The sequence below is a fragment of the Mixophyes fleayi genome, chromosome 2 (assembly GCF_038048845.1).
Source record: "Mixophyes fleayi isolate aMixFle1 chromosome 2, aMixFle1.hap1, whole genome shotgun sequence".
NCBI lineage: Eukaryota > Metazoa > Chordata > Amphibia > Anura > Limnodynastidae > Mixophyes > Mixophyes fleayi.
Genome location: NC_134403.1, coordinates 11,926,005 through 11,940,349, shown reverse-complemented (window position 1 = coordinate 11,940,349; position 14,345 = coordinate 11,926,005). Strand labels below are relative to the sequence as shown.

The 14,345-nt window shown below is 45.3% G+C and overlaps 1 protein-coding gene across 1 annotated transcript in view; it reads left to right on the top strand.

Moving 5' to 3' along the window:
• The window catches only part of LCMT2 (leucine carboxyl methyltransferase 2), a 51,705-nt gene that overhangs the window by 31,387 nt on the left and 5,973 nt on the right, over window positions 1-14,345 (top strand). The window contains exons 7-11 of the mRNA XM_075198486.1: window positions 1,332-1,521; window positions 1,993-2,100; window positions 4,864-4,960; window positions 8,267-8,503; window positions 12,934-13,137. Coding sequence (XP_075054587.1) covers window positions 1,332-1,521; window positions 1,993-2,100; window positions 4,864-4,960; window positions 8,267-8,503; window positions 12,934-13,137 — 836 coding nt within the window. The remainder of the gene's footprint in view (window positions 1-1,331; window positions 1,522-1,992; window positions 2,101-4,863; window positions 4,961-8,266; window positions 8,504-12,933; window positions 13,138-14,345) is intronic.

The window sequence follows — 14,345 nt, the reverse complement described above, 5'->3', positions numbered from 1 at the left end:
TGAGAAGATGCTCTAGTTCATGTGACAGACTAGTGACACCGTACTAAGCCATGATTGTAGCTATGTGTCTGTGGTGCAGTGAGAAGATGCTCTAGTTCATGTGACAGACTAGTGACACAGTACTATAGTTGTGATTGTAGCTATGTGTCTGTGGTGCAGTGAGAAGATGCTCTAGTTCATGTGACAGACTAGTGACACCGTACTATAGTTGTGATTGTAGCTATGTGTCTGTGGTGCAGTGAGAAGATGCTCTAGTTCATGTGACAGACTAGTGACACAGTACTATAGTTGTGATTGTAGCTATGTGTCTGTGGTGCAGTGAGAAGATGCTCTAGTTCATGTGACAGACTAGTGACACAGTACTATAGTTGTGATTGTAGCTATGTGTCTGTGGTGCAGTGAGAAGATGCTCTAGTTCATGTGACAGACTAGTGACACAGTACTATAGTTGTGATTGTAGCTATGTGTCTGTGGTGCAGTGAGAAGATGCTCTAGTTCATGTGACAGATTAGTGACACCGTACTATAGCCATGATTGTAGCTATGTGTCTGTGGTGCAGTGAGAAGATGCTCTAGTTCATGTGACAGATTAGTGACACCGTACTATAGCCATGATTGTAGCTATGTGTCTGTGGTGCAGTGAGAAGATGCGCTAGTTCATGTGACAGACTAGTGACACCGTACTATAGTTGTGATTGTAGCTATGTGTCTGTGGTGCAGTGAGAAGATGCTCTAGTTCATGTGACAGACTAGTGACACAGTACTATAGTTGTGATTGTAGCTATGTGTCTGTGGTGCAGTGAGAAGATGCTCTAGTTCATGTGACAGACTAGTGACACAGTAGTATAGCTGTGATTGTAGCTATGTGTCTGTGGTGCAGTGAGAAGATGCTCTAGTTCATGTGACAGACTAGTGACACAGTACTATAGTTGTGATTGTAGCTATGTGTCTGTGGTGCAGTGAGAAGATGCTCTAGTTCATGTGACAGACTAGTGACACAGTACTATAGTTGTGATTGTAGCTATGTGTCTGTGGTGCAGTGAGAAGATGCTCTAGTTCATGTGACAGATTAGTGACACCGTACTATAGTTGTGATTGTAGCTATGTGTCTGTGGTGCAGTGAGAAGATGCTCTAGTTCATGTGACAGACTAGTGACACAGTAGTATAGCTGTGATTGTAGGTTCGACCTATCATTTTCTGTTAATATTAAGATGCTGCTATCTGTTGGTTATCCTGATGTGACCGATAAGTCTCGCTATACAACGCTTATCTGCCGAATGGCTGGAGGTTACGTTTCTTACATGAGACTTGTTTTGCCTCTTTTCCTGTAGATCGACAGATGTGATTGGCTGGGCTGCACAGCGGTTTCCCAGATCTCGCTTTGCGCTGTATGAGCAATTCTCTCCGGATGATCCCTTTGGTCAGGTTATGATAAACCATTTTGTGTCTCTAAATTCTGCACTGTGCTCTGTGATTGCGTACCCCCAGCTTCAGGACCAGGAGCAACGGTTTCTACAGAAGGTGTGCACTGTGTTCCATGTATATCTCTCTTCTCTTGTAGTCATTCTTCAGACAACAACCGTACTACCGATTTGCTCCTTCAGTGTTGGTTTTTAGTTAATCTATTTCTTTTATTTCTTGTTATAGCTGCTTAAATATTTTTGTAGTTGATGGCTGAGGTCCGATAGCTGCGGCCAGTTGGCCGCGGCCGCCGGCTGAGGTCTTGCTTACAGTTTCATATTGTACGCTAGATAGGCGAGACCTTAACAGGTGGGTTTCCTGGAGAGAACATGTCCGCTAGTGAGAGAGTCTCTGGAAATTGATATAAGAGAAGCTGCTGGTGCGGAAGTAAAATAGATTTATTTTTCCCCCTTTGCTGCTGAAAATATTTAACATTCAAAGTACTGTATAGGTGCATATAAGGTTTTAGCCAGGTAGGAGTAAGATTTCCTGTTCTTTGTAATGATTGAGGCCTATATCTCATCACTACAGGGCTGGGAGCAGTGTCGGGTTTTGGATATGAATGAATTCTCCAAGTCTTGTGTCCCTGAGTCAGAAAAATTGCGCGTTGAAGGATTGGAGCCATTTGATGAGTTTGAGGTAAATGGTTATAGTGGATTTCACTAGGTTTACAGTATCATTTTTGTTTTATTCCTGCTTGTCCAAGTTAATTATTAAGAAGTGTTATAGCAACCTGCAAATGATCAGAATGCTTAGGGAGACATTGTTTTTCGGGGGAGTGTGCTGACCTTGTGGGTGGCAGTGACCTGTCCACTTCTTTGACTGCATTAGTTGAGGGCAGAGGCAGTGTCATGATGTGTGGAGAGCAATGGATGAAAGCAGAGTTATATACTGGAAGGAGCAGGGTCCTCAGCAGCACAGAGTGTATTGGGAGATGAGTGATGTGTTAATGAGGACAGGGCTGCATGTGACATTGTCACCTGTTAATATAATCATTAAGGAATAGACATTAGTGGGGGGGGACAAACTATTTTGTTTTTTTATTTTTTCATGTATTTTTTTCTTTTGCATTTATTGGGGTGTTCCCAATGCGTATTGTATTTAAAATGTTTTGCTCATAAGTGCAAATGCATGTTCCAGCATGGATACACAGCCGTCATCACTTGTAATGGTCACTTACACCCGACCTGTAGCTGGTGCAAGTAATAGGAGAGAAAAACACGTACCTTTTAAGATGCCCAAAGCTTGAATCAGACGCTGCTGCGTGCGTTCTTCCTTGGCACACCCTTACGTACATTGGCTACATTAGTACTCCTCTTACCCTCCCTGTTCCATCCTTCAAAACGGAGGCTGTCGTAGGTGTCATTTATGTGCGAACATGAATTGCATACTTTATCACAAGTCCTGGCATCTGTATATATTCCCTGGCTCCTTTAAATATCCTGAATATATCCCAAATATCTCCTAAACTTAATATAGAATAAAAGATTAGTAGAGTTTAAAGCAATGAATCGCTGCTTTGTCCAGTTTTGGGTAACAGTGAGGGTCGTGGGACGGGTGAGGACATTTCTTTATTCCATGCTACCTCTTCCTCTGAATTCTGCTTTATAAATATTCTGTTCATGCTGCTGTTATTTAAACACACAAATTTAGCAATAATTCTACATTATTTAACAATTTTTACATTTAGTCTTTTGGACTTTTTTCTAATAAATTTTTTCCTTCTCAGCGTCCGACAATTCTAAAATTCCCAACGCGATTAGCTGTTCGTACTGCAGATTACGATGCATCTGCCATCGGTAGAGGCCACATACAGTCCCACTCCCAGTGATTGGTCTTATTAACATACGTTACCTGCTAGAGATTGTATCTAACAACTCACACTTTTGGTTTATTTAAAGTGGTTTATAGAGGTTAAGAGTCCACAAAGTTCACTTTCTCTACACGTCTTTTCCTTTAATTTTTTGGTTATTAATGTATTTCCAAAGTAATTTTATGATAGTGTTTTATAACCATCTTACAGAAGCTGCTATACAGCATGTTGCATGGCCAACTCGTATCCTCACCACTTATCCCCACTATCGTCCTCCTATTATGGGGTGACTCTTATCCACACTATCATCCTTCTCTTAGGGAGCGACTGTGACTGGATCACTGATGAACAACTTTTGGTATAAATTTATTTAAAGGACATAGCGCAGGGCGCTTATTTATATAATTGCACGTGCACTTATTTTTGATGGTGTGTATATTGTGAGATAGGAAATCGTTATTTCTGAGACCAGGGTAGAAAATTTGGTTTTTCTGTTTTAACCCTTCAAAAACAAATACCTTATTTCTGATGTATACCTGATACAATAAGTCTTTGTTTTGAAATCCTTTTGCATATCTTGGTGCAAGGAAATGCATTCATGTCTAAGGTATATGTTTGATTTCTGATAAGCATTTGTTAGTCTGTTGTGTAGTCTAGAGGATGTCCTCATTAAGGCTAATTAAGTCTATTCAATGTGAGTGACCAACACTTGACTGCACAACAGGGGGGGCGTTACCTGAATGCAGATCCTGTTAGAAGTGAAAGTTAAATTGTGTTAGATGCAAAACTAGATTACATCCTGAGATCTGAGAGAAAACTCTAGATGGGTTGGAGCCAGCTAGGTCCAAGGGGCTGGCTTACCTCTGCTAGGGGTTATGTCAGACCGGTATAAAAGGGGAGCTGTTTGAGCATGCAATGTATTCTTCTGATTTCAACTGACCTAATCACTGGGACCTTTTAACCAATGAGAGCAAATAAACATCTTTCTTCAAGACCTGCTTGAAAACATCTTCAATATTGCTGTAATCCTGTGACCTGCAGATTAGACCCTAAATCTAATTAGTTCTCCGGCTGTCTGAGGTTTGGACCCAAGCGTTTCCAGTACCACCGCTACCCAAGTGTTTCCAGTACCACCGCTCTGCCTGCTACCCATGCAGCCCTGGTTAGTGTGATAGGCCAGGGGGGATCCATCCACAGCAACCCTGATCTACAGTGAGAGGTCAGGAGTACCAGCCCGGGTACACCAGCAGTGTCAGTTACCCAGAAGGAACGTGGTTCTGAGTGCCATAGAAGGAGCTCAGTGGTGGCAGCATTGTAAGTCCCTCCTACTGCGGCAAGAGGGCGCATTTGGGGTAACAAAAGGGAACGGTGACAACGCAAGCCCAGACGGTTCCCAGCAATAACAGACAGGGTGGCATAGGCGGTCCATCCTGTCACAGTGACTCTTAACCCCACTATCATCCTTTTGTCCTATGGGGCGTCTTCTCCCCGCTATTATTCTTCTATTAAGGGGCGACTCTTATCCCCCGCTATCGTCCTTCTAATGTGGCTTTATGTTTTTAATTTCTGTTCTTTCCCTCTATTTGCAGGAGTTTCATCTGAAGTGTTCTCATTATTTCATTCTTGTGGCTTCCAACGGGATCCTGGCAGATGCTCCAGCATTGCGCCCCGTCTCCGGTCTGGCAGGTACGAGGTGTCTGTGCAGTTAGTGATGGCTCCTGAAGAGTTGGGCACATTTGTGTCCCGAACGTGCGCAGGGCAAGGCGCACACAAGAAAAAGTGCATTTAAGATGCCTCAAGCTGTAAGATAGCAGCATTTGTGCCAGACTTGCCCCGGGAGTAAAGCATACAGATAGTGTAGACATGTGACATTGTTAATAGTAAATTTTAAAGTCACAATATCATGATGATACACAATATAACGTAGTGTCGCATACACAAGAGAGTATTGTTTCCTTGTTATCTATAATATAAATGTCTAGTGGCATGTGTTAGTCTGTCTGTGTGTGTGTGTGTGTGTGTGTGTGTGTGTGTGTGTGTGTGTGTGTGGAAAAAATAAAACCAAGCTGCAGCGCCACCTGCTGGGCGGAGTTATACACTGACCTACTAAATTCTTAGTGTGTGTGGAAATTTTTTTTTAGAAAGGGCTGAAATTTAGTATACTAAGATGTTTTTAATTTGTTAATTTAATTTGTTAATTGTTAAAAGTGTTTATAAAGATTTAAAAAAAAATATATATATATTTCTTGAAGGAGAAGTGACAGTGGGGAGTGGTTGGTGGTTGCCGGGGGTGAAGGTGGGGAGTGGTTGGTGGTTGCCGGGGGTGACAGTTGGGAGTGGTTGGTGGTTGCTGGGGGTGACGGTGGGGAGTGGTTGGTGGTTGCCGGGGGTGACAGAGTGAGAGGAGAGTGATACTCAGGACCGCTGAGAGAGATCCCTGTGTCTGGATAAACATCTGGATAGATGTGGCGATAAAGATGAAGGATGAGGTGATGGAGAAGAATGATGAGGTGGTGACTTGTGGACAACACCATGTTAAAAAAGGGCGCTTATGTCGGGAAGTAACGCTCTTCCCCTGAGGAGGCCTGGGCTAGCCCCAAATGCATGACAAGAACCTTTTTAACACCTTAAGTAGCTTGATTTGACTAGAATGCATGAGTATCATGCACGGGTTAACTTGTCAATAAATATGAGTCATGGTTTCAATATAAAATGTGATTAAATGCAAATTCAATTGTATAAAAATAGAATTACATTACATTGCTTACGTTAAATAAATCTGTTTCCAATTTTCCTGCAATATTTTAAATGAAAATGTCAATTAGGTAATGTGAATAGTCGCCCGAGACTTCAAATAATGTACTTATGATGCAGATGACTTAAGTGCTATCAGCTGGAGGTGTCTATCCACAGTCAATCAGAAGTTCTGCTGATAATACATCATCGCATCTCGCTGCACCAACCTTCCTGCACCTGCAAGAGATATCCGCCTTGTGACTTGCAGTTACGTGAACACGCGCTTACTGTGTTGGCCGATGCTTGCCGCCCCTTCCTTCCCCCGCTCCACGTCTCTAAGCTGAGGTTGCTGCAAAACTTGATACTGACACGAGCGTACTCTTGTGGTGCGCATGTGTAGTACAGAGTGCATATGTTGCAGAGAAAAAACGGATGTCTGTCCGTCTCTGCATGAGCTATTAGCAGGGAACTCTCAACGTGGTAATGTTTCCACCTGCCGTAAACATAAAGGGAAGGACATGTTTGAAAAAGACCTGACATGTTTCTGTACATTACAATGTAGTAGAAATACTTATTAGGATACAGGTTAATTCTACTAGTGGTATTGCTTTATCATCAGCCCCATAGCCCTGACACTCATGTTACACAGATACTCTGCAGTTTCATTTTTACTTTTTAGAACCTTTTCTCAGTTGTATAATCTTACTGTTATGCAATTGGGGCACAGAGCAGAAAGGTGTATGTGGGGGGGAGTTAGCACATAAGCAATGTGTGGACAGTCATGGGGTTATTTGACAGTTACAAGATACACAATTCATTCAGGTGTATATGTATTTGTGGTCACCACTGTCTTATTACTAGCTATACCCAAATGTGAGCTCACTAGCCTTATGTATGATCCCCACTGTTCTGTCACTACTTGTTTGTGTGATCTCCTCTGTCCTGACACTAGCTCTACGTGTGTGTGTGTGATCTCCTCTATCTTGACACTAGCTCTACGTGTGTGTGTGTGTGTGTGTGTGAGAGATCTCCTCTGTCCTGACACTAGCTCTACGTGTGTGTGTGTGAGATCTCCTCTGTCCTGACACTAGCTCTACGTGTGTGTGTGTGTGAGATTTCCTCTGTCCTGACACTAGCTCTACGTGTGTGTGTGTGTGTGTGTGATCTCCTCTGTCCTGACACAAGCTGTGTGTGTGATCTCTGTCCTGACACTAGCTCTTCATGTGTGTGATTTCCTCTGTCCTGACACTAGCTCTTCATGTGTGTGATCTCCTCTGTCCTGACACTAGCTCTTCATGTGTGTGATCTCCTCTGTCCTGACACTAGCTCTATGTGTGTGTGTGATCTCCTCTGTCCTGACACTAGCTATATGTGTGTGTGTGATCTCCTCTGTCCTGACACTAGCTCTATGTGTGTGTGTGATCTCCTCTGTCCTGACACAAGCTGTGTGTGTGATCTCTGTCCTGACACTAGCTCTTCATGTGTGTGATCTCCTCTGTCCTGACACTAGCTCTTCATGTGTGTGATCTCCTCTGTCCTGACACTAGCTCTATGTGTGTGTGTGATCTCCTCTGTCCTGACACTAGCTCTGTGTGTGTGTGTGAGATCTCCTCTGTCCTGACACTAGCTCTATGTGTGTGTGTGAGATCTCCTCTGTCCTGACACTAGCTCTATGTGTGTGTGTGATCTCCTCTGTCCTGACACTAGCTCTATGTGTGTGTGTGATCTCCTCTGTCCTGACACTAGCTCTATGTGTGTGTGTGATCTCCTCTGTCCTGACACTAGCTCTTCATGTGTGTGATCTCCTCTGTCCTGACACTAGCTCTTCATGTGTGTGATCTCCTCTGTCCTGACACTAGCTCTTCATGTGTGTGTGTTCTGTCCTGACACTAGCTCTATGTGTGTGTGTGATCTCCTCTGTCCTGACACTAGCTCTACGTGTGTGTGTGTGTGTGTGAGAGATCTCCTCTGTCCTGACACAAGCTCTACGTGTGTGTGTGATCTCCTCTGTCCTGACACAAGCTGTGTGTGTGATCTCTGTCCTGACACTAGCCGTGCCTGTGTGTGATCTTCTCTGTCCTGACACTAGCTGTACATGTGTGATCTTCTCTGTCCTGACACTAGCTGTACATGTGTGATCTCCTCTGTCCTGACACTAGCTGTGTGTGTGATCTCCTCTGTCCTGACACTAGCTGTATATGTGTGTCTCTCATATCCCAGTATTTTTTAGGTTCCCTATTACTGCTGTTTTCCTAGATTTGGCTGTGTACCCCACTCCGGCATCTTGTGGCTCTCTTCCTGTGAGCCCTTTGCCAGTGACTGTCCGTGGTCTGCGTCGATTTGGTCATCGTTCCTGCTCGGGTTCATCTCAAGCCATTATAACCACTGGTGGATTTGGTGAAGGAGAAGGGAAGCACCAGAGATTAAACAACATCCATCTATTACTACGTGAGGGAGATAACTGGAACAGAGAGAGGACCACAGCCGAATGGGGTAATTAGTCTGTACAACTATTTTCCATATCCTGCTGTAAAATCTCCAGACTTCATGATCTGGGTTTTTTCATTTAACAAGCAGATTAAAGAGGGAATATTATATATCGTATGCTCCATTTTTGTATAACAGTTGGCATGCTATACATTATATTGCTGTGTGTGCATCACTGCTGTCACGGACAGCTATATCTAAGTAGACCATGATTATATGTTACCTCTTAATAATATTTGTATAGACTTTTTTATATATATCTTCCTCTGGTATTTTACATTTATTCGTATGCCCAAAGCCAAGGCATTCCAGGCACCAAGATACCCCACACAGGCAGCCACTCCAAACAGCGAGGAGGAGCAGGTGCTGACAGACTGAGGATAGGACAGGGTGAAGTAGCAGTGAGTGCTGGCAGACTGAGGATAGGACATGGTGATGTAGCAGTGAGTGCTGGCAGACTGAGGATAGGACATGGTGAAGTAGCTAGACTGTGAGCCCCAATGGGGCAGGGACTGATGTGAATGAGTTCTCTGTACAGCGCTGCGGAATTAGTGGCGCTATATAAATAAATGATGATGATGATGATGAAGTAGCAGTGAGTGCTGGCAGACTGAGGATAGGACATGGTGAAGTAGCAGTGAGTGCTGGCAGACTGGGGATAGGACAGGATGATGTAGCAGTGAGTGCTGGCAGACTGAGGATAGGACAGGATGATGTAGCAGTGAGTGCTGGAAGACTGAGGATAGGACAGGATGAAGTAGCAGTGAGTGTTGGCAGACTGAGGATAGGACAGGATGATGTAGCAGTGAGTGCTGGCAGACTGAGGATAGGACATGGTGAAGTAGCAGTGAGTGCTGGAAGACTGAGGATAGGACATGGTGAAGTAGCAGTGAGTGCTGGCAGACTGAGGATAGGACAGGATGATGTAGCAGTGAGTGCTGGCAGACTGAGGATAGGACAGGGTGAAGTAGCAGTGAGTGCTGGCAGACTGAGGATAGGACAGGGTGAAGTAGCAGTGAGTGCTGGCAGACTGAGGATAGGACAGGATGATGTAGCAGTGAGTGCTGGCAGACTGAGGATAGGACAGGATGATGTAGCAGTGAGTGCTGGCAGACTGAGGATAGGACAGGGTGAAGTAGCAGTGAGTGCTGGAAGACTGAGGATAGGACAGGATGATGTAGCAGTGAGTGCTGGCAGACTGAGGATAGGACAGGGTGAAGTAGCAGTGAGTGCTGGTAGACTGAGGATAGGACAGAACGAATAATGAACAGAGGTTCATGTTAGAAGGACAAATTAGCACTCCTTATGTTAATTAAAATATAACTTGTTATATTTTAATTAACATAAGGATTGCTAATTTGTCCTTCTAACATGAACCTCTGTTCATTATTCGTTCTGTCCAAATATAACAGGACCAGCACCCCCACAAGCTACACGCTATAGATTTATATCTTGACATACATTGCATGTGGATGTTTTCTTCTAATCCCTGTGCAGAGCATCTCCCCCTTTAGACTGAGGATAGGACAGGATGATGTAGCAGTGAGTGCTGGAAGACTGAGGATAGGACAGGGTGAAGTAGCAGTGAGTGCTGGCAGACTGAGGATAGGACAGGATGATGTAGCAGTGAGTGCTGGAAGACTGAGGATAGGACAGGGTTAAGTAGCAGTGAGTGCTGGAAGACTGAGGATAGGACAGGATGATGTAGCAGTGAGTGCTGGCAGACTGAGGATAGGACAGGATGAAGTAGCAGTGAGTGCTGGAAGACTGAGGATAGGACATGGTGAAGTAGCAGTGAGTGCTGGAAGACTGAGGATAGGACAGGGTGAAGTAGCAGTGAGTGCTGACAGACTGAGGATAGGACAGGGTGAAGTAGCAGTGAGTGCTGACAGACTGAGGATAGGACAGGGTTAAGTAGCAGTGAGTGCTGGAAGACTGAGGATAGGACAGGGTGAGGTAGCAGTGAGTGCTGGCAGACTGAGGATAGGACAGGGTGAAGTAGCAGTGAGTGCTGGCAGACTGAGGATAGGACAGGATGATGTAGCAGTGAGTGCTGGAAGACTGAGGATAGGACATGGTGAAGTAGCAGTGAGTGCTGGCAGACTGAGGATAGGACAGGATGATGTAGCAGTGAGTGCTGGAAGACTGAGGATAGGACATGGTGAAGTAGCAGTGAGTGCTGGAAGACTGAGGATAGGACAGGGTGAAGTAGCAGTGAGTGCTGGCAGACTGAGGATAGGACATGGTGAAGTAGCAGTGAGTGCTGGCAGACTGAGGATAGGACAGGATGATGTAGCAGTGAGTGCTGGAAGACTGAGGATAGGACAGGATGATGTAGCAGTGAGTGCTGGAAGACTGAGGATAGGACAGGATGATGTAGCAGTGAGTGCTGGAAGACTGAGGATAGGACAGGGTGATGTAGCAGTGAGTGCTGGCAGACTGAGGATAGGACATGATGAAGTAGCAGTGAGTGCTGGAAGACTGAGGATAGGACAGGATGAAGTAGCAGTGAGTGTTGGCAGACTGAGGATAGGACAGGATAATGTAGCAGTGAGTGCTGGCAGACTGAGGATAGGACATGGTGAAGTAGCAGTGAGTGCTGGAAGACTGAGGATAGGACATGGTAAAGTAGCAGTGAGTGCTGGAAGACTGAGGATAGGACAGGGTGAAGTAGCAGTGAGTGCTGGCAGACTGAGGATAGGACAGGATGATGTAGCAGTGAGTGCTGGAAGACTGAGGATAGGACAGGATGATGTAGCAGTGAGTGCTGGAAGACTGAGGATAGGACAGGGTGATGTAGCAGTGAGTGCTGGCAGACTGAGGATAGGACAGGATGAAGTAGCAGTGAGTGCTGGAAGACTGAGGATAGGACATGGTGAAGTAGCAGTGAGTGCTGGAAGACTGAGGATAGGACAGGGTGAAGTAGCAGTGAGTGCTGACAGACTGAGGATAGGACAGGATGAAGTAGCAGTGAGTGCTGGCAGACTGAGGATAGGACATGGTGAAGTAGCAGTGAGTGCTGGCAGACTGAGGATAGGACATGGTGAAGTAGCAGTGAGTGCTGGCAGACTGAGGATAGGACATGGTGAAGTAGCAGTGAGTGCTGGCAGACTGAGGATAGGACAGGATGAAGTAGCAGTGAGTGCTGGCAGACTGAGGATAGGACAGGGTGAAGTAGCAGTGAGTGCTGGCAGACTGAGGATAGGACAGGATGAAGTAGCAGTGAGTGCTGGCAGACTGAGGATAGGACAGGGTGAAGTAGCAGTGAGTGCTGGCAGACTGAGGATAGGACAGGGTGAAGTAGCAGTGAGTGCTGGTAGACTGAGGATAGGACATGGTGAAGTAGCAGTGAGTGCTGGCAGACTGAGGATAGGACAGGATGATGTAGCAGTGAGTGCTGGAAGACTGAGGATAGGACAGGGTGATGTAGCAGTGAGTGCTGGCAGACTGAGGATAGGACAGGATGAAGTAGCAGTGAGTGCTGGAAGACTGAGGATAGGACATGGTGAAGTAGCAGTGAGTGCTGGAAGACTGAGGATAGGACATGGTGAAGTAGCAGTGAGTGCTGGCAGACTGAGGATAGGACAGGATGAAGTAGCAGTGAGTGCTGGCAGACTGAGGATAGGACAGGGTGAAGTAGCAGTGAGTGCTGGCAGACTGCGGATAGGACAGGATGAAGTAGCAGTGAGTGCTGGCAGACTGAGGATAGTACAGGGTGATGTAGCAGTGAGTGCTGGCAGACTGAGGATAGGACAGGGTGAAGTAGCAGTGAGTGCTGGCAGACTGAGGATAGGACAGGGTGAAGTAGCAGTGAGTGCTGGCAGACTGAGGATAGGACATGGTGAAGTAGCAGTGAGTGCTGGCAGACTGAGGATAGGACATGGTGAAGTAGCAGTGAGTGCTGGTAGACTGAGGATAGGACAGGATGAAGTAGCAGTGAGTGCTGGCAGACTGAGGATAGGACAGGATGAAGTAGCAGTGAGTGCTGGCAGACTGAGGATAGGACAGGGTGAAGTAGCAGTGAGTGCTGGCAGACTGAGGATAGGACATGGTGAAGTAGCAGTGAGTGCTGGCAGACTGAGGATAGGACATGGTGAAGTAGCAGTGAGTGCTGGCAGACTGAGGATAGGACAGGATGATGTAGCAGTGAGTGCTGGTAGACTGAGGATAGGACAGGGTGAAGTAGCAGTGAGTGCTGGCAGACTGAGGATAGGACATGGTGAAGTAGCAGTGAGTGCTGGCAGACTGAGGATAGGACAGGGTGAAGTAGCAGTGAGTGCTGGCAGACTGAGGATAGGACATGGTGAAGTAGCAGTGAGTGCTGGTAGAATGAGGATAGGACAGGGTGAGGTAGCAGCAAGTGTTTTTTTTTTTTTTCTCAACTTTTTAATGATATTTATGTTTAAAGCCATATCGTTGTCATTGTGTTTCCTCAGATGGGCGTCTCTTGCACTCCCTCACACTACTAACAGGTGGCGCTGTCTTGGGTTTGGGTGGTCGTTTCTCTCCTTCCTGTCCTGCTCGTGGAGCTCAGATCCTCCGATATGATGATGTGACCCAGGGCGTAACAGTAAAACGGGTAGACTTGTGCCCTGAGCTTCTGCGCTGGAGACACTCCACGACCGAGGTTTCTCTCTGTGGTAATGTCCTCAGTAATAGTTCTAACACCCCCTTTCCTGTAGGATTACGGTGTGTATGGGTGTGTTTTGGTTCCTGGCCCACTAGTTTATTTACTCTCTTTGGGCATTGCCTCCACAATGGTCTTCAGACAGTAAGCTCTTCGCGGTGTAATGCCCTTGTTCAGTGACACCAGAGGGAGACCAAGGAAACCTCCGCCCCCTTACTCTCAACCCCAGGCTCGAATACAAAAAACACGCACCACTCTGTAGCTAGTTTTAGAAACCACCAACACGTTTATTTCTACAGTGGTTCCCCAGTCTAGTTTTGTTTTGTTTTTTGTAGTAAATTTGCATAACGAGCGCACATTTAAAACCGTATATTGTCTCACAGGTAAACTAAACAACAGACTAAGCTTTAGCTTATCATATAATGACACACAGTTCTTGATATCCTAAAGACTAACGTCAGAGGTACCTCTGCATCTTAACATTTTTCTAGCAAACAGTTCACACTAAACAGGGACATGTAAACACACGGCAGTTAAAACCAATAAAACTTTCACATATACATATGACTGGCCATTATATAACAATATTCAACACACATCATAAAGTGCATTTGGTATTCATATCTACAGCTTCAGTTTAGTACTATTCAGTAATACAATATAAACTCTCAGTAGAAAGAAAATGGTAACTGCCAGGGCCGGTACTAGGGTTCTCAGCGCCCTAGGCAAAATTTCAAAATTTTCACTCACTCCCTTGGTCTCCATAATGTCAAGCAAAGCTTTATCGATCCCTGACATTAGTGCACATGTGCGGGCCATCATGTCCGCCGGCACTACATAGTGATCACCTTTCACAGCATTACTTTGTGAATTATTGACTAAAGCCTTCCAGGCTCCTGGATCTTCAGATCAGTTAATAAAACCTATCCAGAGACCTTGAATAAAGTGTTATTTAATAAGCAAATGTTCCCTATCTTTCCTTCCTGCCTCGCTCTTCGGCTGTCCAGCCTGATGCATCCTTCTGTACCGCACTTCTAAGTACCATGGACAGGGGGCGCTATTGCTGGCTTATTGTTCTTCATTGCTGGTTCCAGCAAAACTTGTGTCAGGGTCTTATGGAGGGACATCAGCTAAATCATATATTTCAATATTATATTCACAGAGAAGCCAGTAAAAGGAACTCTTAATAAAAGAATATGTTGTTCCATAATGTCGTCTGTG